General features: G+C 38.5%; 1 protein-coding gene across 1 annotated transcript; it reads left to right on the forward strand.

Annotated features, from left to right (window-relative positions):
* Nucleotides 1-16,454: 16,454 nt before the first annotated feature.
* mid1 (midline 1) lies at nt 16,455-26,350 on the forward strand. The gene is made up of 10 exons (XM_077728665.1): nt 16,455-16,685; nt 17,807-18,513; nt 20,969-21,064; nt 22,621-22,728; nt 23,961-24,109; nt 24,185-24,312; nt 24,643-24,786; nt 24,855-25,016; nt 25,632-25,839; nt 25,910-26,350. The coding sequence occupies exons 1-10, from the start codon at nt 16,673-16,675 to the stop codon at nt 26,256-26,258; spliced, it is 2,064 nt and encodes a 687-aa protein (XP_077584791.1). The 5' UTR covers nt 16,455-16,672; the 3' UTR covers nt 26,259-26,350.
* Nucleotides 26,351-26,755: the final 405 nt, after the last annotated feature.

Below are 26,755 nucleotides of genomic sequence, written 5' to 3' on the forward strand. Positions count from 1 at the left end.
GAGTCAACCTCTACACTGTCATGGAAATATCGTTTAGGGCAATTTTTTTTTTATTAATGGATTAAAAGAACTGGATTAAAAGCCCTAAATATTCATTTATTTTATAGATCGGAAAGAATGTTTATTTTAGCTTTTTTAAAACATATTTCTACATGTTTTTTCATGTTTTACCCCTTTGCCTCGCCCATAAGTAATCAAATTAGTTATGGAAAAATACTTTTCATAAATTCCCCATACTAAAAGACGACTAAAAAAAACATTACCTACATTATTATTATTATTTTACCTTTATTTTAAAGCAATGGAAAGAATACATGTGATTTTAAGAACTATTTCTACTGCCTGCATCCAACTTGACCATAAAATGTCAAAAAAAAACTATAAAAATGAAGACAAGATGTTGAAATGAGGTCTTCTGGGTGGGTGAGTTGAGGTGGACTCCGTTCAATATTTGGGGGGGGGCCAAAGAGTGGGATAAACGTCAAATTTAAATTGGGTGTCCTCAGTAAACCTTTACTATATTTTGCAATATGCTCAAGTACCAAGGGAAAACCCGCATATGGACGAAAGAGGCGATACTAAATGGATTGCAGGATTCCAGACTATCTACTTGGACGTTTCAGGACTCCAAGTTAAGCGCTTCCAATTGCCCGGAGCCAAGAAATAAAAAAGTGAAAAAAAAACCTTCACGGACACGAGGCCTTAATATAATACATGCTTGGTCAGGCAAGCGTATGAAAACATTTGGAGTTGGCCAAATGTTTTGCTGGTGATTCATTCGGAGAAATGACTGCCAAGAATCCACGACAAACGTGTCTTTGGGTCTTGCTTTTTCATTGATTGATTGCTTCCAGCCTCTCCCAGTCCAAATGGATTGGTCGCCAATTGACGTATATGCAAGCCATTCCATTAAAAATTGCATTACATAGGCTAAATAGGGAGATAGTAGCTAGCAGGTGGCAAAAAAAAAATTGTTTACCCGGAACTTTGTGTCAAAGTGGTGGCTCGGGGGCTAAATCTGGCCCACTGCATCATTTTGTATGGCCCGGGAAAGTCAATCATGAGTGCTGACTTTCTGTTTTAGGATCAAGTTAAAAGGAAGTGTATAGATATATATTAAATTTCCTGATTTTCCACCTTTTAAATCAATAATTGTCATTTTTAGTCCATTTTTTTCTGTTTTTAGTTCAAAAATCATTTTGTAAAATCTAAAAATATGTGTATAAAAAAAGCAAAAATAAACATTGTTTTCGATCTATAAAAACACAATATTCATGTATTCTAGATTGTCTAAATGTTTTGTTTATGTGTCGTTTAAATTTGGACTATTATTCTATGTTTTATTTTGTTATGTTTTATTCACTTGGAATCAAATTAGTACATTCTCAAACCTTCAATTTAAAAAGAAATACTGTTTATTGCAGGGTACACACACAAAAATACCACCTCCTACAATCCAGGTGTTAGCAAACCAGTTCAAGGCCAAATTTCTTCCAGCACCGACAGTTTAACCAATAAGATTTCTTCTAAAACAAAAAAAACACCTGACTGCCCTCCACTAATTACACTTCTAACATACCACATTTCTGTAACTCTTCCCTCTTTATAGGTCGGAACACAATCCCACCCCTATTCCACACACTCCTGTGTAAACCAGCAGCCCAGATGACAGCCAAGAATGCACCAGCCCGCAAATATAAAAAAAATAAAAACGTAGGAAAACTTTCCACCTCCCACCTCGTGCCTTGTTTACCTGCGGGAATGGCGGCATCGGCAGCTGCTACCCGACGCCGACCTGCCCTCCCTCGGCTGTAAACCACCAGGGAGCAACACTTAGCACCTGAACCATGGAGAAACAGGTAAGATCTAATGCAAAAAATAAATGTGAGAAAGTGAGGGTGCAAAAGAGCTACTGGCAAGGCAGCAAGTTTATCCAAATTAAGAGCAGGTCTTTTATCTCCACTTTACAGACGAGCCAAGTTAGTGTGACAGAGGTGACTGTGAGGGCATAAATCCTCCAGCATGAACTCAAATACAGCTGCAGACATTTTTTTTGATGCTCTAATACTTGGATGCTAATTTATGGAAATGATGACAGCCTACACGAGCGCGAAAACGCGTTTGTGCAATTGCAGTTTGGCTTTCAAGAAGGTGCTACTAAAGAGGAAGAGGGAGAGTTGTGTGAGGGTAGATTGATTTTTTTGTGAGGGTGTTTTTTGTAGTTTGGTGGGGGGAAGAAATGAAGTTTAAGGAAGGAATGTGTTCAGGCTTGTTGGTACTTTTGTTAGCTTGTAATGTTGGTGTGAACAGATAAAATGTGCAAGAAGTTTGGTTTTAGGGTTGTAAATTGTATTCTATTATCAAGTGATTTCAATATATTGTGGTTTAAACTGTGGGTGTTACATTGAAGGGCCAAGGGGGCGGTTCCTGCCCTTAATTTTGTGTGGAAATTATCTTTCTTTCTAAACTCACATTTGAAATCCATTTCAGAACTACTCGCCCATTTATATTGTTGACTACTTATTGTGTGGTTACTCATTTTTTGAGTATTTGTTGTTTTTCTTACTATAAAAGGTAAAGAAAGTCAATCATTCGTCTATTAGGATCCGACATATGTTTCTGACCAACATAAAAAAATTCAACTCTCTATGTTAAACGGTTTGGACAAACGTAGCGAGAGAATCTTAACATACACACACAAATTCATAAATCAGGCTTTATAGGGGTTATAGCTAGTTTTTTGTTGATATTTTGGCACTTTGTGAAGGTTTAAGTCTCATTAAACTTGTAAAATGACAATAACAGCATTCAATTTAAAAAATTATAATATATCAATTAAAAAAGAGTGGTTGGGACGTTAGCCTCGCAGTTCTGGGGCAATGGGTTCGATCCCAGGTCTGTCCTCACTGTACGGCGTAGCCAATAAGCGGAGGTGGGGATTGAAATGTGCGTTTGGAAGCGTTAGCCCACCCACTCGCCAGCTGTCCGGCTCAAGAACATTCTTTTATCAATGACACCACCGCTGCTGTGAGCGCTCATGTTTAATCCATTCCGATTGCCAAATCATTTCTGGCATAACAAAATGGCCCGAACAACCCAATGGTTTGTCACTATGGATACTTTGTTTGTTTCTGCATATTTGACAACTGTCTCACCTTTATTGAGCCTTTGTTAGCAAACTGGCGAGAATGCAGATGAGTTTTTTTCTCTTGTTTTTCACTCCGCGATGTTGCAACATCTGGACTTGCGCCTTCGGACATTACTGATGTGTTTTTTTTTTGTGCTTTAACACTCGATGATGCTGGAACATACCAGATGTTTGCGCCTTTTTCTTCTTCTTGTTGAAGTTTATGAGTTACACCAGCGTCACCTCATCAGTCGCATAAACTTATTCACAACCATTGGACGCCAATAGGCTTTAAATCCAGTTTTAACGCATTTAATTCGATCAAAAGTCCACCAAAAGTATGAGTAAGAGTATCTAAACTAATAGTGTTAACCGCCTCAAATTCAATTCAAAATAGTCACTTCCGTATTTTGCTGTTTAATATATTAAATGATTTTTGCTTTTTAGAGCCTTCTGTTGTGCGCCATTTAATATACCCCTGCCATTTAATATACCCCTGCCATTTAATATACCTGGGTATATTAAATAAGGGGTTATATTAAATAACAAAAGTACTACTACTCATCTGGCTAGTTATAAGAGCGTGTATAGATTTGTGCAATTGCCTCATATTACTTCCTTGTATTTCTTCCACCTGAGCAGTGTTTTTTTTACATTATATATATTTAATTTGATTTATTTAATGAGGGACAGCACATATTAATGAACATAATTCATATTCATGTTAATGAACAAATGAATGTAAATATGCAAGCTTGTAGCAAGGCTAATTTCCATCTTTAGTCCCTTGTGTAGGTTGAAGACCTTTAAGATGGTATGTGAGGTACAAACAGACAAAGTACTTTGGCTAATTTAGCACTCTTTTTGAAGGGAACTACACAGTCACCTCTAGAGCCAGCCATTGTTGATATCTTTGAATGTTTTTGTACAAAATCTTGCAGGGGAGAAGTAGCTATATGTGGGAATTTTTTTTTTATAGTCCACCTATGATTGGATTCCCAGTAATTTCACAAATTAACTCTCCTATAATTATGGCCACGCCTTGATGGTCCTCCCATAACTAGTACGATGACTTCATCAGTCTTTGCGGGAAGAATTCCGATAAAGAAATCGGCCGTCTTCTCTGTTAAACACTATGTAGAAGCTGCTGGAACCAATTAGAAGGTTCTCCGAGAAGTGAAGAATGCAGAAGGCGCCTTTCAAAATGAGTATGCAGCCCCCCCAAAGTGCCCAAACCTCCCCCCTGTGGTTCCCCAAAGCCGTGTTGTCAAGCGCTGTAATAATACACCCAAGTTGCTTTCACTCTAATGAAGTGTACAACGGCTTTTCTTTGTCCGTATAAACTAATGTGTTCATTGACCTTGTTTTTTTTTTTGCCCTCTGCTTCAGTGTTCTAAAAACGGCTCAATCTAACCTTGACTGCCAAAAGTATAAAAGAAATATGCCTCCTTTTTTTTTGAAGGCATATTGGCCACATGACTGGATTTATGAACAGTCCCTTGGGCTACTTTATTAGATTTATACATGGATTTTGTTCGTACCCGCGGGAGTCCGTAAAAAGTAATGTTGCGAACAGGGGATGACACAAAAGCGACTTAACAAATTTACATGAGCTTTGTGACGCGTGCCCGGGAGCCACCCATTTCATTTTAGAGGCGATTTAAGGCATTCTATACACTTTTATTAGCTATATTTAGCTATGTGTTAGGACTCATTTCTGTTGACATAGCCTCATTTTCTATGGAAGTCCGAATTCAAAGTTAAAGGCAGAATATGTTGTATTAAAAAAGCAAAATATGTTATATTTGTTTTAAAAATGTAGATTTTCGATGGTTTTATTTGCAATTGAACGCATGGAAGTAAGCAGGGGTGCCGGAGCCTATCCCAGCCATCTTTGGGCCACCCCAAATAGTTTGACAGACAATTGTAGGGCACAACAATATAAATAATTAGTCATTTTTAATCTTTAGGGAATTAATCACAAATCTATTGAACAAAATTTTGTATTCAACAAAGAAGTGCAACATAATGGTTGAACTTAAGCTTCTTGTGTGGGTCATATTCAACAATATTTATATTTTATATCACATTTTTGACCTCCCTGACCTCCAGCTACTAAAATTACTTCAGTCAAATCTCATAATACACAAAAAATAAGATATAATTTTCCACAGTTTTTATTCAAATATAGCCTCTTATCCCCCACAATGCAACACTATACTTTTGCTACCATTGCTTGGGCCTCCAATTCAAAACATTGGTCAAATCTCCCTAAAACACAAGACAACATATTCACATAACATCTCCTCTCGTCTCCGTTAAAAACTCAATTCCACCTTTCCGTAAAATACACCCTCATTTATTTCCCTTTATTTGTTTTGACTGTGTCTATCCGACCCCACCTGGCCTCCACTGGGATAAAAACCAATTAAAAATGGCAACCCGACTCTCCAGGGAAGAACCCATCACTCGTTAAACGCCCGTTAAAAGACCTCCTCCAAAAAAATGGCGCTTCTTCTGAGCATGTGCGAGATGGACCTAATCATACTTTGACGATAAGGGAGTTCCCTCGTACCATGCGCAGATGCGACCACTCGGGAGACCGATCCCATCTGTTTGTTAGCTTGGAGCATACTCCCCCCTTTTGCTGTTTCTTTGTCTTTCCCTTGGTGGAAAAAAGGGGGGTCGAAAGGGTCCAAAGCACGGAAGTGACATCTCCAAGGCCGCATTTTACGCTCGCGTGAGCCCCCCGGCTGTGGCCCAAGGCGGGTTTTGGGGTGGGGCGCCCCATGTGTGTGTGTGTGTATGTGTTTTTTGTTGAGTCAATCATGCGTGGGTTCTTGGAGGCGATGCTGAAGCTGAGCCCGCACATCACTCTCTCGTTGGAACCAACGCTTTACTGTAAGTAAATCAGGCTTGTTTTGGGGGATTAGCATTAGTGTTCGTTGTTTTTGGGTGGGTGTGTGGGTGGGTGTGTGTGTGGATATGTTTGTTTGAGTTGGAGTTTAGGGATTGTGAGGCCTGATGGGGTCATGTTATGTGTTTGTTGTTAGTTGAATGGATGCTATTGGTGGTATTAGAGGTCCAATTTTGTAGGAATTCATTGTGAAATCAATCAAAAACATTATTTTTATTTTTGAACTAAATAATTGTTGGCTTTTATGAGTATTTGTGAATAGTATTGCTCGTTTCCAAGTTTAAATATGTATATTTTAGTCACTATCCTGTAAAATACTCATCTAAATGTTTTTATTTAAACCAAAATACTCATTTGGTATCGTTAAATGTTTTTGACCTTTATTTTGTAAAGCCAAAATCCCTTTTCTTCTTGTTTTATCAACTTATTAGCTATTTTTTTTATCAATGTTTGCCCCTCTCATTTTTAAATAAATACTCAATGTGTTCTAATTAGAACTATTTAGCTTATAGTAATCATATCATTTGTGATATCTTCTTTTCAAAGTTCTTATAGTTTTTTTTAATACATAAAAACATTTTTTCTTCGTATTAGCTCCTTTTTGCAGGCTTTTCTGGCCTCTTTCCAGTTTTGATGGGCCAACTGGCAAACACAGATTCTTGCTCGAGGCTGCGAACGGCCTTATTTAAACTTAATGAATATTCATTTGTTTTCAACACTTTGACAGCCGTGTTGCTTATTGATTAAGCAGTATTTTTCATTTTTCACTCTTGTTTTTCCATCTTTATTGAGATTACATAGACACATTTTTATTTTTGGTCAAATGTTTCATATGTACTGTTAACGGATGCACTTTTTTACATGTATCCTATCTTGTGCTGGCCCAAAAGTTTGCCCATTCCTAACTTAACGTGACACAATTGAGATCAAATGTTAGTATAAGCAGAGAATATTATCTTTGTTTTGGTTTAAACCTGTAATTGCGGCCTGGACGCAAGAATGCGCAAGAATAAAAGTTCTCCTGCCAGACAAATTTGGCGTCCAACCACGCCGGGGTTTCCGCGAGGTGAGGTTGGGACGGCTCCGGAAACCACGAAATTCAGACCATCCTTTTTCGAAAGAATCAGAAGCAGATTTTTTTGTTATAGGAGCGAAAACCCCGATTTAGTGAAGCGTTTTGACCTCCCAAGATTCCCTTGGCCTCCAAGGCCGCCACGGTTCAAAGTTAAATGTCAGTGGTTTTATTGCACTTTATTGCAGAGCCGCCATTCAGCCGCCGAGATTCTGCCAATCCCTTTTCCTTCGTTGACAATTTATGGATATTTATAGCTACCGGCTGCTAGCGGTGACACTTTCAAGTCTGTTAAACCGGCTGTAAATTATTCGTGGCGCTGCCGTGAATGAGAAACGACTAATGTGTGAAGGCTTGTTTTTATTTTGGCAAATTAGATTGCCACAAAACATTTAGGTAGAGGGAAAAAATCGACATTACCAAGCATTTGTTTTCAGTAAAAAGTACGTTAGAATTTTGTCATGTTTTGGGAGAAATACTTACATTTATTGTCTTCATTTTTTTCCCCTCATAGATATCATCCTATCCTGTGACGTTACAGGCTAAGGTCAAAGTGTAAATGCTATTTGAAGTGAGCCACAACTATAAAAAAAACTGACACAAGGCGACTCTTTGAATTGGGTGAGTCACAGACGCAAATAAATTCCTTCAAATCTCATGATTTTTAATCATACTTGTTATAAAGATTGAATTTAAAAGCCTAACTATGTATAGATTTAGCTGATTGTAGTTTTTGAAGGTTTTTGCAGTAGCATAGATCACATAAAACTAAGCATTTACTTTTTAATACTTTTTTTTTAGATATAAAAACAATATACTTTAAACTGCAATAGTACTCTTTAAGTTGTAATAAAGGGAATTTAGTCGATTTATGAACTGCCTAAATCACATTACAAGATTCTTACCAAGAGGTTTTCTAAAGTCTTAAAGAAAACTTCTCATAATTCATATAAATAAAAGCAGTCTATCAACATATGTATTTATTTTTAAGTCAAGAAGAAATAATAAGAAACATGCAAAAGTAGGAAGCTATTCTTGTGGAAATATAACAACACATTTTGTAAATTTGCTAACAATATTCCAAGCGAAATAATATGTGAAAGTATGAAACCAATGTATAACCAATTAGCTGCCATTTATGTATAAGTAAGTGTTCAGGTTTCAAACCCTCCCAGTCCAAATAGATTGGACATCTATTGCAGTTAGTGACTTAATTGTACTGGAGGAACAAATGCAAAAAACCCCCGAACATTTACCCGTGAAATACAGTAAAAAGGCTCGTCATTGGGGTTGCTTTGTCACTACAGGGCCTGGACTGCTATATATAAGTGGAAAAGTTGCAATGTTAGCTTGAACCCATTTGGACAACTATGCTATTTGCTGGTTCTGGACATGTATCACTATTTATGCTTTAGGGTTATCCATTGTTTTTACACCCCCAGCTGCTTAAAAACCCACAAACGCCCCGCAACATTTAAAGAGTCACCTCACCATTGGCCTTTCCCTAATTCATTCATGGTTTCCACTGGGGAGGGGGGACTCACTGGGATCCGAATGACCCCTCCTCTTCAGGTATTGTACTACCCCCGCTAAGAGTGTCTCACAAATTTGCATTAGCGAGTTTAAACTGGCTCGGGATGCCGCGGGGAGCCTGCCAGTGACAGCCAGCGGGGGTCTGCGGCCAGAAACAAACAGGGGGCGCCGCCATCCAATGCGAAAGGTCCGCCAGTAAAAAGACCCAAGTGGCGTTTGGCTGTGGCTTCGGGGATGCGTTGTGGCTGTTCCCGTAACGCCATGGCAACGTGCGGCGCTCTGGGTCCCCGTTGAGTGTTCGGGTTGCGTTAAAAAAACACCCAAAAGAAGACAAATTGTTTAGAAAAGCCTCATTTGACATTTTTTGGGCGATTCGTCTTTATTGTAAATGTTGGCGAGGGATTCTCAGCTGTATGTCATCCATCATGTTCAATTCCCAGAGTGATTGACAGCCTCCCAAGGGAAAGAGGGTCTTTTAACAATGTTCTCACGGGACAAAATGTCAGTGAATAAAAAAAAAACTGAGGGGGAAAAAGCTTGGGAAGTCTTGTTGAAGCAATTGGAGCAATCCCGGCTTCCTTCAGGGGGGATTAGAGGCGGCGTGAGGAGTTTTTTTTTAGGAGATAGAGCTGAGAACGAGAGGTTTTTGCGCAAAAGGGAAGCTAACAAACGGAAATTGAGGTTTTGGGAGATTGACGGTGACTTTTTGGAGGCTTATCGAATCGGATAGAGGTAAGGGATGGTCTGTTTGCTATTTTTCGTTGATGTTTCAGTGCTGTGTCCAGTTGTTTTAACATTCTGACACGTTGCCATAACATTCTTGGAATTTGCACTTATTTTGAGCGCGCCCACATGTGTTTTCATATTTGGATCGACCCTGTAGGCCAAGCCGGGGGTTTTGTTTCACGTCATTCGCTGTCACCAACAGGTCATGAGGAGTTGTTCTATCCCAATTGTGATGGCGAGAGAATTGTATACTGCAAGAGGGTTAACTTGATTTTTTTACGTGGGCTGGACCATTTTAGATATAATGTTTAGATTTTTTTTAATAAATGGACTAAAGGAACTGGATTAAAAGCCTTGAATATTCCGTTTTTTTATAGATTGATCTAAAATATATTTTATAAAATATTTTTTAAAATATATTTTTAGATTTTACAAAATGATTTTTAAACTAAAAACACAGAAAAATGGATTAAAAAATGACAATTAATGATTTAAAAGGGAGAAAAAATCCGGAAATTTAATATACATTGGACAATTTTGGATTAAAAGAACTGGATTAAAAGCCCTGAATATTCCATTTTTTTTTATAGATCTAAAACAATGTTTATTTTAGCTTTTTAATATATTTTTAGATTTTACAAAATGATTTTTGAACCAAAAACAGAAAAAAATGATTAAAAAATTACAATTATTGATTTAAAAGGGTAAAAATCAGGAAATTTAACATACATCTATACTCTTCACTTGAATTTGACCCTAAAACAGAAAGTCATCACTCATGGTAGACTTTCCCGGGCCACACAAAATGATACAGCAGTCCAAATTTGGCCCGTGGGCCTCCACTTTGACACACATGTGGTATATACAGGCTCCAAGCCACAGTTCTCCAAACGAGATCTCCGTGCCAGTCTTGTTGAACTTGTTTTTTTTTTCCACGGCGCCAAGATAGGGCCAATTGCTGCCAGCAATCAGAGACAACTTTCAGACAGAGTGTCTCTGCTTTAATGCATTCCAACGTGCTCTGATTACAGGGGAAAATATATTGAATGATGGATAAGATCTTTCTATTACTATTGCCCTGCCACTCATGTGACAGACCCCATGCCCATTCCACAGCGGGGGGTCTTTTACATTCTAAAATCGTCGTTTGTGATCACATAGATTGACCAAAATGTATTTTTTGGCAATTATTGAAGCCTGCTCTCCATTTCTTTCTTGTTGTAATGACTTTTCAGAAGCTTGGTGGGTTAATTTGACTGTCTTTTTGCAAAGAAATTGGTTCTAGGCTTGAATTTATGAGTTGTGAAGTTATATGGGGGTCTGCAATAGGTTTTGACCTTGTTTGGGGTTTGTGAGAATTTAAGCTTAGGTTGTAAAATTCAATTTTTGCTGTCATGTGGGTTTAAATTCATTTAAATTCAATTCGAAAAATCCACTCAGGTTGAAGAAAGCAAGAATGCAATTGATTTAAAATGTAATTGATTATGAATCACATGATAACAAAGACTCTCCATTGATGACTCTTATAATGCCGGACATATTGATCAAGGTTATTATCGTTATGAAACTGAACAAAAGGACAAAAACGACTATAAAAAAACAAACTAATTCAAATCCAAGAATAAAAAGTCACTAAAAGCACATCATTTTCATCAACTTTAATTTCCCTTGTGAAATTTAAGACACTTCTATTTAGTTTTATAAAATAAATGAAAAAATACATTTTAATTTCGCATTTTTCCGCCCTAGCAAGCAAACTCAAAGCATCACCAGATTTAACAAACTACATTTTAAGTATTAAAATGTATCATCATTACTACCCTGCAAATTAAATAGCCTAACCAGGGGTAGGGAACCTATGGCTCATGAGCCATATGTGGCTTTTTTCATGGGTATATATATATAACTCTCTGCGAACCTGTGTGGTAAAATATGGGAACCCTTACTTTCAAAGTGGTTAAATGAATAATAAATACTCAAATTGTCATGTATTTTGACTTTTAAATTCGTAATATGGCTCTCAAGGAATAATGTTTAAAAATATGAATTGTTTATGACTCCTTGGCTTAATCTGTTACCTTTAAATTCCTTTTCTGGCTACTTTAACTTCATTATGGCAAGAATAAAATGCTTTTCCTCCATTTTATAGAATAAAAATAACATGTAGTTTTGATAAACATCCTTTTATCGAAAAATAAATGAATTCTAAGGGATATATAAGTATTTTAGCAGTAGCTTAAAGCCACCATCCATTGATCAATAACTAGTTCCAGATCATTCTATATGAGGTCACATGGAGTTCAGGTCAGTTTCCAATTGGTTCATTGGACAGCGATCAATCACACAGTTGATGGGTCCAATCAATATCAAGTTAATCAACTTCAACAGAATGCACTGACTTTTATGGGCCAATCTCTCGTAGAATTTTAACCAGATGCAAATCTGACCTATCAATGTTATTGTCACATCTGCGTCTCCTCGCTAATGTTTTATCTGATGTGAAAATATGTTTTTCTGGCGTCCATCAATGTCAATTGAATGCCTTTATTGTTGTTATGAGATTTAAAGCTTGACCATAAACAGCATCCTAAAATGTGGTTGATAGTTTGGTGCTTCAAAAATGGGAGTGCGGTTAGTTGTCTGTATTTGTTTACATATGTTTATTTCATATTGCTGGATGCATAAATACCTTGTTAAGTTTGTTATAGTAACGCTACTTTCAGTTTTAGAAGGCTAGCATGTTTATAGTTAATTACAAGACTGTTTAATGGATTATTGTTTCTTTTTCTGGTAAGAAAAATGTAAAATCCGGACTTTTCCATTGAAAGAAATTATATAATTCATATGAGTGACATTTGCAGTATTCAGAATGTTAATAATAATGAAAATAATACCATTTTAAAACCATTCCCTTCCCAAAAAGCCCTTTAAATATCTTTTATTTAATCCCCCCTCCATTCACATGTACACACCACACCCACTCTGGTAAGAAAAATTTAAAATTATAACCTTTTTCCATTGAAAGATGCTATATAATTGACATGAGTGATATTTGTACAATTCAGAATGTTAATAATAAAGAAAATAATACCATTTTAAAACCATTCCCTTCCCAAAAAGCCCTTCAAATATACCTTATTTAATCCCCCCCATACCACACCCATATTAATTCATTTCAACTCTAAACGTCCAATCAATTTTGAGTGAAATAGCTTACCTATCGCCTTAAATAACTCCAAAACATAACCACCACTGCCAACCCTCCCACTTCCAAACCTTAAACATCCCATAATCATAAATTGCACCCATAAAAACAGCTTCCGTGATAAAACCCATAAATCCCATTCAACATACCAAGCCATTGAGCCCTATTACAAAAAAAATGGCCACGGCCTGGAGCACCCTATCATCTCCCAAGCGCGACGATCATGAGGATAAATACTTCTACACTTTAACATCCCTCTTAACAAACTCCACACTTCAGTATTTAAAAAAAATGCAACACAGCCTTAAGCTTCATTCCATCTATTCGTTGTTTTTTTGAATCCGAGTCAATTCTGGCCTGTTTCCACGCTCTGCCCCCTCCTTCCTACTATTGGCGATTGACAGGATTGCACGCCTAAAAAAAACGAGGCGAGAGGCCGGCTGGAAACTTTCGATCCTCCCGTTGAAGCGCACAAAATTCACTCCCTCAATCGTCGGCGCCGCAGTCGCTTCGCAGCTTCCTTCCTCGATCGTTGACCCACGCCATCATGAGTCGTCGGGTAAGTTGCCGGGCGGAGTAGAGAGAAACAATGAGTCATCACTAACTCAGGTCAGGTCGCGTTTACTGATTCCTTCCAGTAGGGACCAGATGATAAAGCAAGACGGAACTTTTCCACGTCGTCAAAAAAGCGTTTATTGCCAGTTTAAAAACAAAAAGAAGGAAATTCCTTATATGGAGATTTAAAATACACTTTTGTTTCCAAGTGAGTGACTTAAAGGAGACTTTATTGGTCAGCTATTCACGCATTACCTGCCGGGTTGATAAGATAACTGGAATAAACATGGGCTTGGTTTATTCCATATGTGGGTTTTTGTGTTGCTAATTAGTTACTTATTTGTTTTTATCTATAGCGGAATGTTTGACATCTTCCCGTGAGAGTGAGTTCTTGTCTTTGATTGCCTCCGGGACGTACGTTACCATGGAAACGTGCCGGGGGGAGGGTGCCGTGAGGAGTGTAGGGGAGGTGAAGGTCACAATCTGGAATCTGCAAGGTTGAGATTTCTTTTTTTTTGGGTGGTATTGGTAAAGAGGGATGAGGTTTATCTTTTGTTTTTTAATGTTTTGTCCAAATTGGAGTGCTAAGATTCACACTTTAGGAAAATGGAGTCTTGTAAACTCAATTGTGATTGTTTTTTGGGGGTCTTGAAGAGTGGTAGTTATTAAATTAACCACAGAGTGGTGCACTCAGACTGCATTGCACCGAGATTGGTCTTGGAAGGAGGAAGAAATTGCTTGCTTTTGTTGCTGTTGGAAATAACATGTTGGAAGGCTTATTGTTTGCAAAATGTTCCTTTCTGGTCTGCTGGGCACGTGCTGTTTTCCCCACTGATCACACACAGGAAGTTTTTGCAGTTGACCTCATTGAAGTACAAGGAAAGTTGAACTTTTGTGCCCATGTTTTTGTAGGTTTTAAAAAAAAATAGATTTCCTCTCACGGGATCCAGTCCAAAACCACCACAAATTGTTTAGTGGTCACTGGTTATCTCCAGCCACACCACAGTTGTAGATGTTTCCTCATTTTTTTTGCTCATATTTGGTCTCTATTACAAAAAATATTGTTGTAATTTGCTCGTTTACGACACAATTGTATGTTTTTCCCTTTAATTTTGTCATCTTTTCAATATCACAGCCTCCCAAAACATGCTAAAATTTACATATATATATTTTTAGCTATATTTGTAGCTTGTTGCCATGCACAATTGTATTCCACCCATATTTGCTGTCATTTCCCAAAAGTTTATCACAAATCGTCATTTTTTGAGATATGATTTGCACGTTTGTTAAAATCACATCACAATTTTAGGCCCCACCCCCTTGATATTGTTGTTTCTATTAGGGTTAGTTGGGAATTTTGTTTGTTTTGCATGCTTTTAGTGTCTTGAGTCTCTCCAGGCTTCCCTTTCTCTTGTAGCAATCTGCTCATGATTTGGTAATCAGTTCATGTCTATCTATTGAAAGCACGTGTGCTTGTGAGTCATATATCGACGCCAAACATGCATAACAGTTTCATACCGATCGTTGAAAAGTTTTGGCAAAGTTTACTAGCAAAGAAAATGGCAAAAAAAATCCTTTAAAAATGAAGCACGCCAATCAGGAAGCAGGAAATGCGCGTCTATAATCACAGCATTGCGTCGGGCTGAAGCTCAGGCTACATTTGTCGGTCTAATGAAGCGCTTTGTCGGCCTTAAGCCCTAAATCACATTACAGGCCTGAGCGGGCCGCGGCGGAGCGTGGCGGCTTGGCCCCGGTACCGGCAGGCCCGGGCGCCGTACGTCAATGGCGCTAGGGTTGTCGTCGTCCAAACTGACGACGATACGGCTCCATCTTATTCTTCGGTCGGCGTCTGTCATTAAAAGCTGATAAAAGAGCGCGACGGAGTGGATTAGAAAGTGCTTGAGCGAGAAATTTCCCCTCTATCTTCTGACATTGTCGTCGTTTCATCTCTAAACGAGCCATTACTCGCTAATCAAATCAACGTGGCGGTGATAAGTTCATTTTTCGACAAAGACGCACGCATTCGTAGCCAACTCGGCGTTCCGCGCTTAATTGGACGTCAAAATGTGTTAGCGTTACGCCGGGAATTTTACGCCCTCGTCCAAAGCGCCGCGATGGAATAATTGGACTTTAATATAGTACGTGCAGAGTTATTTTTTTGCAGAAAATGGCGTCTATTTGACCTTGACTTTGACGAATTTAAGATTGAGTGGTCACTGTCAATCCTTTACACATTATTGTCTGAATTTAGATTGAATTCATTGACTGGTATAGACAGTTTTAATCTATTTTGACGAATGAATAAATGCCCAGTCTCCAAAAATGGTTGTTTTTACTTAACAGTAATCCCTCATTTATCATGCTCAATAGGTTCCAAGAACTCCCGCGATTGGTCGATAACCGCGATGGACAAATAGTGTATTTTTTGGTGTCTATTTAATATTATTTGGACTGATTAAACCTTTTTTTGTAATTGTTTTTGGGGTTCAGTCACTTTGAATAAGGAATTTTTGGGAGAAAACTAGCCAAGTTTAAATAATCAGCATTAATTAATGTCAATGAATTATAGAATTGAAATGAAATGATCTTATAGGCTGTTGCAGTAATGATTCTGTAAAAAAATAGAGGTTGTAATGTAAGAAAATGAGTCAAATAATAATAGTTATCTAAATATTTTTTGCTAGGCATAGTACTGGATATTTTACTTTATATTTGTACTACTCCAGCTTGCTTATTTTGTTGTAGAAAAATAACCATAGTCCTCCAATCTTATAATGTGTCTTAAACAAACAAACCAAAACACTGTCAGTGTTTTCTGTCAAAAACATTGTCAGTGTTTTCTGTCTTTTAAAAAGAAAAAAAGTCAAATTACCAATTTTTCAAACAAAAAAAATGACCATAGCTACCCTAGTCCTCCAATCAAACAATTTTTGCATACATTTCCTCACAAAAAATCCCTTCCATCCTCCTTTTCCCCAAAAATTGGACATCTCTCCCCTTCTACAAGCCTGAAAAACCTGATTCTCCACTTCCAGTCCTTCCCATTTTCCTCTTTTTTCGCCTGTAGCGCTTCACATGGCATTACATTGTTAAAAAAAAGGTCAAAGGAACACACACAAAGGAAATCATGACACTGATACAGTTTGATGTCACATAAACGTACCTGTCAGCTCACCGCCATCCCACTCTCTTTCTCACTCTTGCTCACTTTCCCTTTAACACACACACACACACACTTAAACACACACATAAATACACACTTTTTTTTTCCTGAAACCGGCCATCCCTCCAGTGGAGGTGGAGTCGAAGCTTTCCTGGAATTGTCAGCCAACTTTTCCTGTTGTGCCCGGCCGGCTACAGTCTCACTTTCTCTCTCCATGAATCCGAAAAAAAACGGGATTAACAGGGAATAGCGGTCTGGAAAAAATAGCGTTTTAGGAAAATAGCGGTCTAGGAATGTCGCCTCCTTGTCTTTGGTGGATGTAATTTTCTTTAAAAAAGTCTTCTTCCTTCTGCAGAAATGAATCGGAACACAAGATGGAATCCATGGGTAATTTTTTGACGGATTTGTGGACTTTATTTTAGGATTCTTGTCTTTTTTTGACCTGAGGAACTTGAAATTGAACTTGAGCAAGATTTTCGGCCTCCTTGGCATGGTGTCAACGTTTTTGGGGGTGCCGGAGTGGGTTAAGGGTGGTGGTGGGGGGGGTGCTATGTCCTTTCACAGCTGGGGTGTCTGACCCGGTCCAGGAACAAAAGGCTTGTGGGTGTGTGCGATGGCGTGGAGTGACGGAGGCCCTCGCCACGGGTAAAAGCGGGACAATCCGCTTCTGCTTGGCTGAGCCGTCAGTTCTCGCTGGGTGGGGCATATGGGGAAAGGATTCTTAAGTACTTGATGTAGGACAAATTAAAAAAAACGGATGAAGCAGATCCAAAATGGATGATTTAGAGAGGCAAAGTTCAAGTATTTTCTTCGTTGAATGGCTTGTAATGAGGTCATGTGGTTTTAACGGTTAGATATAGCAGGGTATCATCGGGCTTCTTATTTAATTTAGGTTACTAATGTTTTTTATTCATGATTATTGTTGGTTAAGGGGAGAAGGATTTAATTGTTATCAATTTTTTGGTTGGTTTTTGGACTGAATAAGGGTAAAAAAAGAATGAACAGTGGAGAATTATGGTGGAAGTTGCTTGAGAATGGGTTATTTTTGCGATTGGTCGCCGAATGGAGTTTCATAGAGACCATTTTATTTACTGTAACATGTTTTGCATGCAAAATAAAGTCAATATATTTGCTTTTTTAGAAAAAATCTAAGAAATGCATATAAAAAGCACCTGTAAAACCACATTTTATCGATTAATCGTGTCTACAATGACGACTACCAATTTTTAAGACATAAAATAGTGACTACTTTGGCTATTTTTGGAAAACTTATAAACTAAACTCAACTCATTTAATAATAATAATAATAATAGTCTGACATAGGCTTTGCCAAAAGCCAAATTGTCATCATACCAATCTGCTTATGACGAAAATGGTTAAAATTCAGTCTACACCTAAAAATCATCCTCAAAAATCCTTAAAAAATAACCAAACCATGCCTCAAATCCTCCTTATTTCATTTCCCCATCCACAAATAACCCCATTTGTCTCCCCCATCTTCTTCTCAGATAGCCGAGCGGCTCGACTGGATCCGGCATCCCTCCCTACTCCACTTAGCCTGAAGATGGAAACCCTGGAATCCGAGCTAACCTGCCCAATCTGCCTGGAGCTTTTCGAGGAGCCTCTTCTCCTACCCTGCGCTCACAGCCTGTGTTCCAACTGCGCCCGTCGCATCCTGCTGTCGCACTGCACCCCCAGCGAACCCGTCCAGTCCGTACGAGCCTTCCAGTGCCCCACCTGCCGCCATGTCATCCAACTCAACCAACGCGGCCTAGAGGGACTCAAACGCAACGTCACCCTGCAAAATATCATCCAACGCTACCAAAAGGCCTCCCTCAGCGGACCCAACTCGCCCAGCCAACCTCGGCGGGAATCGGGCGCCATGACGCAACCTGGAGAGAGGGTGCCGTGTCAGTTTTGCGAACGCGAACCCCCGAGGGACGCCGTCAAGACCTGCGTCACCTGCGAGGTGTCGTATTGCGACGATTGCCTTAAAGCTACGCACCCCAACAAGAAACCCTTCACGGGACATCGTCTACTGGAACCCCTGCCGGACACTCGGCCACGAGGGCTAGCCTGCGTCGAGCACGAGGACGAAAAGGTCAATATGTACTGTTTGACGGATGAGCAGCTGATTTGCGCCTTGTGTAAGCTGGTCGGACGACATCGGGACCATCAAGTCGCCGGGTTGGCTGACCGCTATGACAAGCTTAAGGTAGGGTAACATTTTTTGTTGTTTTTTGGGGGGTTTTGCGTTCATTTAGGGTAGGGGTAGGGAACCTTTGGCTCAGGAGTCATATGTGGCTCTTTTGATGGCTGCTTATGGCTCTTCGCTAAACTGTGAGCTAAAATCTGGACACTATGTCTAGAGTTGCTTTAATCTTCCAGTTTTTAATTAAATATTTTTGCATGCATTACATTTATTAGCATCAGGGTAACAATTTTTCTCAACATAATTCTGAGACTTTTTCTACTTTAAAGGCAGTGAAATGATTAAAAATGCATGCATTTTCATGTATTTTTACTTCTTGTAAATTCTGAATATGGCTCTCAATGAATAACAGTTAAAAATATGAATTTTCTATGGCGCTCTCTGTCAAAAAAGCACAAGCTAAAACAGTTTCAATTGTCATATTTTTTGTTTTTAAGCAATTGCATTGTGTTTTCATGGCATTGGTATTCAAAATTCGGAAAGTTTGCATTCCAAAAATATCATATTTTCCATTATAAATAGCAATACATAATGTTCTATTCAAAATATGGCATTTGAAAACCAAATTTTCCTTCAAAACGGCCTACTATTTAGTTTCAATCCGAACATTTACACGCATAATGTTGAAAAATATGACTAAAAATAGTGTGAATGTGTGTCTGCAATGTTTTATGGCACTTTTCCACCAAGACCCCATTGATGACCCCCACATTTCATCACGTAGACCCACATCAAACAAAATCTCCCTAAACGCCGGATTTCAAGGTGGAGACCCGAGATAAAATTCCAGGGTCAAAACATTGACATCTCAAGCCAAAAAATAGGAAGGAAGGAAGAGTCAAGGCGCAAAAAATCACAAAAAATCTGACTCGGGGGTTAAAAAAACACATAAAAAAAGTTGAGAGAAAGTTTCTTCCGCCTGATTGGCTTAAAATTATTTTAGGAAAAGACATATGTCCACATCAGGCGGCTGTCCAAATTTAAACAAAGGAATTCCATTAGGAAATGCTGGTGGCGTCTTTTCTATTGGCTGATCTTCCACCTGACATTTCAAATCCGGTGTTGGAAACAATCAGAATGACTTTGATGGATAGGCTTGTTTTTGCCATCTTTCTTCCTTCTTCTCTATCTTTTTATTTCTTTATTTTTTTATTTTTTTTAGGTGCTGCATCTCCATGTTTTAAATTGCTTTTAGCCTCCTTTCCCTCAAACGTATGAATAAATCATTTGTATTGAATATAAAGTCTATTTTAGCTCACACTCACGTGCACTTGGCATAATGTGGATTTCAGGTTGCCTTTTTTCTCTCTACACTTTTCAAAAGAGGCTTTTAAACGCTATTATGCGCCGGATGATGGAAGTAAATGCAAAAATAATGCTAATATAGGATCGGCTTGGGTACTTGTACTCATTGGGGTTGAGGGCGAAGGGTTTTAAGGGAAGGTTTTGCTCACAGGTGTCAAAGTGGAGGCCCGGGGGCCAAATTTGGGCGGCCGCATCATTTTGTGCGGCCCGAGAAAGTAAATCATGAGTGCTGATTTTCTGTTTTTGGATCAAATTAAAATGAAGAGTATAGATTTATGTGAAATTTCCTGATTTCTACCCTTTTAAATCAATAATTGTCACTTTTAAATCATTTTTTCTGTTTTTAGTTCAAAAATCAGTTGGGAAAATCTAAAAATATATTTAAAAAAAGCAAAAAAATAAACATTGTTTTAGTTCTATGAGAAAAGTGAATATTCAGGGCTTTTAATCCAGTTATTTTAATCTATTTATATAAAAAAATCTAAAAATATATTAAAAAAAGGTAAAATAAACATTGTTTTAGATCTATAAAAAAACTGAATATTCAGGGATTTTAATCCAGTTATTTTAATCATTTATTAAAAAAAACAAACCTAAATATTATATCAAATGGCATTTTCTCAGTTTATCGTTCCTAGACTCAATGCATTTTGACTTAAAAACCACAATTAACACAATTTACATGCAAAATGATTGCTGAATAACTGTTGACAATTGGACTATAGCAGCCATATTGTCAATCAAAACCAATCTTATATCTACTTATCCTCAGGTGCCCATTTAAACACATGATTACCGTTTGACTCTTAATGCACGATATATCGCTTCATTTCGTTTTATGGAATGACACATCATCAATCTTTAATTTACGGGTGATAATCTTTCATAATAGGAGAGTCATTACAGCCGGCCAATTACAGTCGCAGACGTGAGCCCTTTGATCGGAGGGGGTGATTAACAGGGACGGGGTTTAGTTGAGTGGACAGATGCTTTGCGACCTCGGCGGCTTCGGATTCGGCGGATTCTTTGGCACGCCGCGAGGCCGTCGTGTCCATCGCTGGCCAAATGTGCTCAGGCTGGCGCTTAACTCGCTCTCATTAAATATTCTTTCTCATGCTTTTTTGTTTTTCTGCCTTTTATTTGTGTTCTCCAGCACGCCTTGGACACCAACCTCAGCCATCTCATCAAGAGGACCAGCGATTTGGAAAGTCTGATGGGCAAACTTATCCAGACGTGCCAACACGTGGAGGTGAGGTCGTTAAAATCGCCCTGGGCTGACGTTACATTGTCGTCAAACGCTTGTTAGTTTGGGAAAGTACAAGTATTTCCGTTGAATGCATTTATTCTCATAAAGTCTCATCAAAAAGTGTACAATAACAACAACAAACAGCCAGATAAATACTTCAACCATATATAATATCAATAACTAATGAATAAATAATCCAAAAGTGATGAAAAACAAATAAATACGTAGTTAACATTAGTAGTCAACAACATAAGTAGGGATGTGCACAAATAACAGTAGTAGTCAACATTATAAAGACGTAGTAGTCTACATAATAAATACGTTGAAGTCTATATAATAAATACATAGGAGTAGTCTACATAATAAATACATAGGAGTAGTCAACATAATAAATAAATAGTAGTAGTCTACGTGATAAATAAATAGTAGTAGTCTACATGATAAATAAATAGTAGTAGTCTACATGATGAATAAATAGTAGTAGTAGTCAACATGATAAATACATTGTAGTAGTCAACATGATACATAAATAGTAGTAGTCTACATGATAAATACATACATAGTAGTAGTCGACATGATAAATAGATAGTAGTATTCAACAGGACAAATGAATAGTAGTAGTCAACATGATACATAAATAGTAGTAGTAGTCAACATAATAGATAAATAGTAGTAGTCGACATGATGAATAAATAGTAGTAGTCAATATAATAAATACATAGTAGTGGTCTAACATGAATAAGTGGTGACATAAATAAGTAGTCAGGTACAAAAGGGACTATAGTGGTTAGCAGCTTAGTGCAAGTACAAAATAAGTCTTGATTCTCCTCTTAGGTGCAGAACTCCAGTTGAATATGGAAACTGTCCTTGAGTCTGTTTGTCTTGGCTGTTATTATCCTGTTGTGCCTGCCAACGGGCAGTAGATTGAGAATGTGGAAGATAATGTGTATTATCTTTTATGTCGCAGTTAGTTTAGGAGGGTCATTAAATTAGTCATCCGGTTAGCACTATTAGTGGAATACATAGTCAACTATTTATTCAGCTGTCAATCAGTCCGGTGCTTTTTCTTCCAATTGGTTTGTCCGTTAGCGTCTTGGTCAGTTTGCCTTGCAGTCCATTCAGTCCAATTGTTTTCCTGTCCTAACAGCAAATGACCCCATTGGTTCCCTCTTAATCGACTTGATAAGATGCCATTAGTATCTGCAAGCTTCCAAAAAAGGATTTGTTTCCAGCTGTCAGGATTTTCCTCCCTATAAACTAACACACTCCATTTTTTTTCCTTCTTCTTCCCTAGTTGCCAAAAGATTCATCAGGAATCAATCCACATTTCTACATTTAATTACACTCTAGCAGGGCCATTTTGTTGATGTTATTTTTTTTTTTAATCTTCCTTTTACCTAAGCTTTGTTTATCGTCTACTCGAAATCAAATTGCATCATTGGCAGTCTACACAAATCAAGACTCTCACTTGGGATTTGTATAGACTCCAAGTACACATTACAAGACGACGTTTCTGTTATTGACTGGCGATTATCTGGACTTGTCTCTCTTGTGCCCAGATAAATGCGTCCAGGCAAGAAAACAAGCTGCTAGAAGAGTGCGACCTCCTGATCAATATCATACAACAAAGAAGGCAAATCATCGGTACCAAGATAAAAGAAGGAAAGGTACTCGTGGTCACCTTTTATATGGCGATAACCTTGATAACCCACACTGCCTTAGAAACGCCATTGTTCCATTTTCAATGCAGAAATAGCAATAGCATGCCGACCACAATCCGTCCAAACCTTGAAAATAAAGTAATATGCGATCAAAAGTTTTTTTTTTCATTGCAAAGACGCTAACTTTTTGAGTGACAGGTGTGGAATTTAAAAAAAAAAAAGTGGGGGTCACTAAAGGACTAATGAAATACAGTGGCTGCTACAAGGTCGGATTAAATTTTATTTGGATGGAAGATTAGTTGGGTTGTTAGTTAGCTCAATCAATTTAATCATTGGTATTTTTTTTTACTTTTAACTGGAAAATTACAGTTTTCAATTTTCAGTTATATTTTTTTTGCGAGAAATACGGCTTATATGCGAGAAGATACGGTAATTTAATTCGTAACCGTCCCTAAAGTTGACAGTTAAATATTAATTAGTCCCTAGAATTGTTAAGAGAAATACCTGAACTGAGAAATACCTGAACTGAGAAATACCCAAACTAACAAATACCCGAACTAACAAATACCCGAACTAACAAATACCTTCACTGACAAATACCTGAACTGACAAATACCTTCACTGACAAATACCTGAACTGACAAATACCTGAATTGACAAATACCTGAATTGACAAATACCTGAATTGACAAATACCTGAACTGAAAAATACCCGAACTAACAAATACCCGAACTGACAAATACCCGAACTGACAAATACCTGAACTGACAAATACCTTCACCTAAAAATACCTTCACTGACAAATACCTGAACTGACAAATACCTTCACCTAAAAATACCTTCACTGACAAATACCTGAACTAACAAATACCTTCACCTAAAAATACCTTCACTGACAAATACCTTCACTAAAAAATACCTTCACTGAAAAATACCTTCACTGACAAATACCTGAACTGAGAAATACCTGAATTGACAAACACCTGAGTTGACAAACACCCGAACTGACAAACACCCGAACTGACAAACACCCGAACTGACAAACACCTTCACTGACAAATACCCAAACTGACAAATACCTTCACTGACAAATACCTTCACTGACAAATACCTGAACTGACAAACACTAAGTGACTACTTTTTACAATTTTCTGATTCATTCACACTGACTAAAAACTTGCCACATTTCCCCATTGCCTTTTCCCACCTATCGATTAATTCCCTCAATGCTATCCAGACTGTGCGCCTTAGGAAGCTGGCCCAACAAATCAGCAGCTGCAAGCAATGCGTGGAAAGATCAAGCTCACTCATTGCTCAGGCTGACCACACCCTCAAAGAGACGGACCCCTCACGATTCCTCCAGTCGGCCAAAAACATCTGCGAGAGGTCAGTGGTTGCCGGGCGGAAAATAATTGATAAAAATGTCATTGCCTCACGGTAGCATCCTCTAACCTCCTGCAGGGTTTCCATGGCAACAGCATCCTCACAGATTCTCCTCCCAGAAATCAACCTCAATGACACTTTTGATACTTTTGCCTTGGATTTCAGTAGAGAGAAAAAAATGTTGGAAAGCTTGGATTATCTCACAGGTGAGTGTCGGTAACAATCTGAGTTTAGGACAAATTTTATCGCTTTGTAGAAAACCAGACAAGAAGAAAAAGGTCAAATGCGCAAATCAAAACATGTTTATTTCTGTGTAAATTTATCTGGAAGGATTACAAGGCCATTTGTAATATATTTGTCAGCCGTTCGACAAATGACAAAACAAGCCGATGCTAATAAGCGGCTGTTAATCTCTGAGACAAATTGTTTTTTGTTTGCTATTTTTAACCCAGAGTAGAAACGAAGCCTTTGATGTTAATCTCCGAAAAACATTTGTTGTTGTGCGTTTTTTTGTTTCTTTTTCCCCTTCACGGCAGCACCAAATCCGCCCGTAATCCGCGAGGAATTATGCACGGCTTCGTGCGACACTATCACGGTTCACTGGACGTCAGATGACGAGTTTGCGGTGGTGTCCTATGAACTTCAGTACGCCATTTTCACCAGCCAATCCAATGTCGTCAGTAAGTCGTTTATTTTTCTGTCTTTTTAATAAAACTGAGAGTTTGACCAAGATTTTTTCGTTCTGCAGGTTTGTGCAATTCGGCAGACAGCTGGATGATCGTCCCCAACATCAAGCAAAACCACTACACTGTTCACGGTCTCCAATGCGGCACCAAGTACGTCTTCATCGTCAAAGCCATCAACCAAGCTGGGAGCCGAAGTAGTGAACCAGGAAAACTCAAGACCAACAGTAAGAACAAAGTTTTCCCAAGAAAATATTCCCAATCTGTGTATTCCATTTTTTATCTCAATTAAAAAACTAGCCTGGCCAAGTGGTTAGAACCTTGGCCTCGCCGTTCTGAGGTCCTGGGTTCGATCCCTGGTAGGTCCTCTCACCCTGTGGAGTTTGCATATTCTCCCTGGTCTTGCGTGGGTTTTTTCCGGGTACTCCAGTTTCCTTCCTCATCCCAAAATCATGCATGTTAGGCAAGTTTAACACTCTAAATTGCCTAACTCTAGCTATGATTGGTTGTCCTTTGTCTCCTAGTGCCCTGTGATTGGTTGGGCAACAAATCAGGGCCTGAAGTCAGCTGGGATAGACTCCAGCATCCCCTTGTGGTTCTTGTGAGGGTTCAGAAAATGACAGATTGGTTACCAGCCAATCTTTAAATACTAGTTAACAAAAAAGCATAATGCAACTTAAAACAAGCGAATCAGAATACAGAATACTGACTACCTATCATTTTTCAATCTCAATTAAAGCAATTTCATGCCCGAAACAAAAATGCTACCAATTTTGCTTTAGATTTGTACTTGAAAAAGTGAAACCCAAACTAATGGCAAGTCCATTTCTTCTCATCCCAAGGTCAACCATTCAAACTGGATCCCAAGTCGGCTCACCGCAAATTGCGGATATCCCACGACAACCTGACGGTGGAACGAGACGAGACGTCATCCAAGAAGGCTCACGGCCAGGACCGCTTCAGCAGCAACAGCAGCTACGGCGTCACTGCCAACGTTTACATCGACAGCGGACGCCATTACTGGGAGGCTCTCATTGGAGGAAGCACCTGGTAAGTTCTCTCACTTTTTGTTTTCATTCAAAAATCATATGGCTAAGATATAAACACCAAACCATCGCAGGTTCGCAGTGGGCATCGCCTATAAATCGGCTCCCAAGCACGAATGGGTGGGCAAGAACTCGGCCTCGTGGGTTCTATCCCGCTGCAACAACACGTGGGTGGCCCGCCACAACGGCAAGGAGACGTCGTTGGAACCCTCACCCCACTTGCGGAGACTCGGCGTACTGCTGGACTACGACTCGGGATTCCTGTCGTTCTACGACGCGGTGGGTTCGCAACACTTGCACACTTTTGACATCGCCTTCACGCAACCCGTCTGTCCCGTGTTTAATGTCTGGAACCGATGCGTTACTGTTCTTACCGGATTGCCCGTCCCGGATAACTTGGAAGGGAGTGATTCCAGCCACTGACACACATTCACGTGGACTTTAGTTGAGCTGTAATAAATAAACGTGGGTTCAAACCTTTTCCTGAGTTTCCCCTAGGTGGCAAACAAGTTAGACCAAAAGACCAATCATTTTAAAATGTGAAAGTTAAGGAGCAGTGACTTGGAAAGCTGATTGGCGGCATAAAAAAAAACAAAATTATTTTTTAAAATATCATTTTTATTCGTTTTTTAATGGGGACTAATGAATTTAAGTGAATTCAAGTATAAAAATAATTAGAAACATGAAACAAGGCAAAGAACCAATTTATATTCAAATTATGATAAAAAGCATTCATGTTGGCCAGGTGCCGAATGTGTCTCGAGAGCATTGTCTTTGCCACCCCTGACCTGAACCATTTGTGAAATTATTTTCAGCTATTTTATTTTGCACATGTATATATATTATTTTGCTGGATTGTTTTAAATCGCTAACGAAATTGGCACAATTTTTTTGGGCCCATTAATCTTTAATTTGTGAAT

This window comes from Stigmatopora nigra, chromosome 11 (assembly GCF_051989575.1).
Source record: "Stigmatopora nigra isolate UIUO_SnigA chromosome 11, RoL_Snig_1.1, whole genome shotgun sequence".
Lineage (NCBI taxonomy): Eukaryota > Metazoa > Chordata > Actinopteri > Syngnathiformes > Syngnathidae > Stigmatopora > Stigmatopora nigra.

Coding starts and splice junctions, on each gene's coding strand:
- mid1 (XM_077728665.1), top strand. Junction 18,514..20,968: donor ACCGCTATGACAAGCTTAAG/GTAGGGTAACAT, acceptor TGTGTTCTCCAG/CACGCCTTGGACACCAACCT. Junction 21,065..22,620: donor AGACGTGCCAACACGTGGAG/GTGAGGTCGTTA, acceptor TCTTGTGCCCAG/ATAAATGCGTCCAGGCAAGA.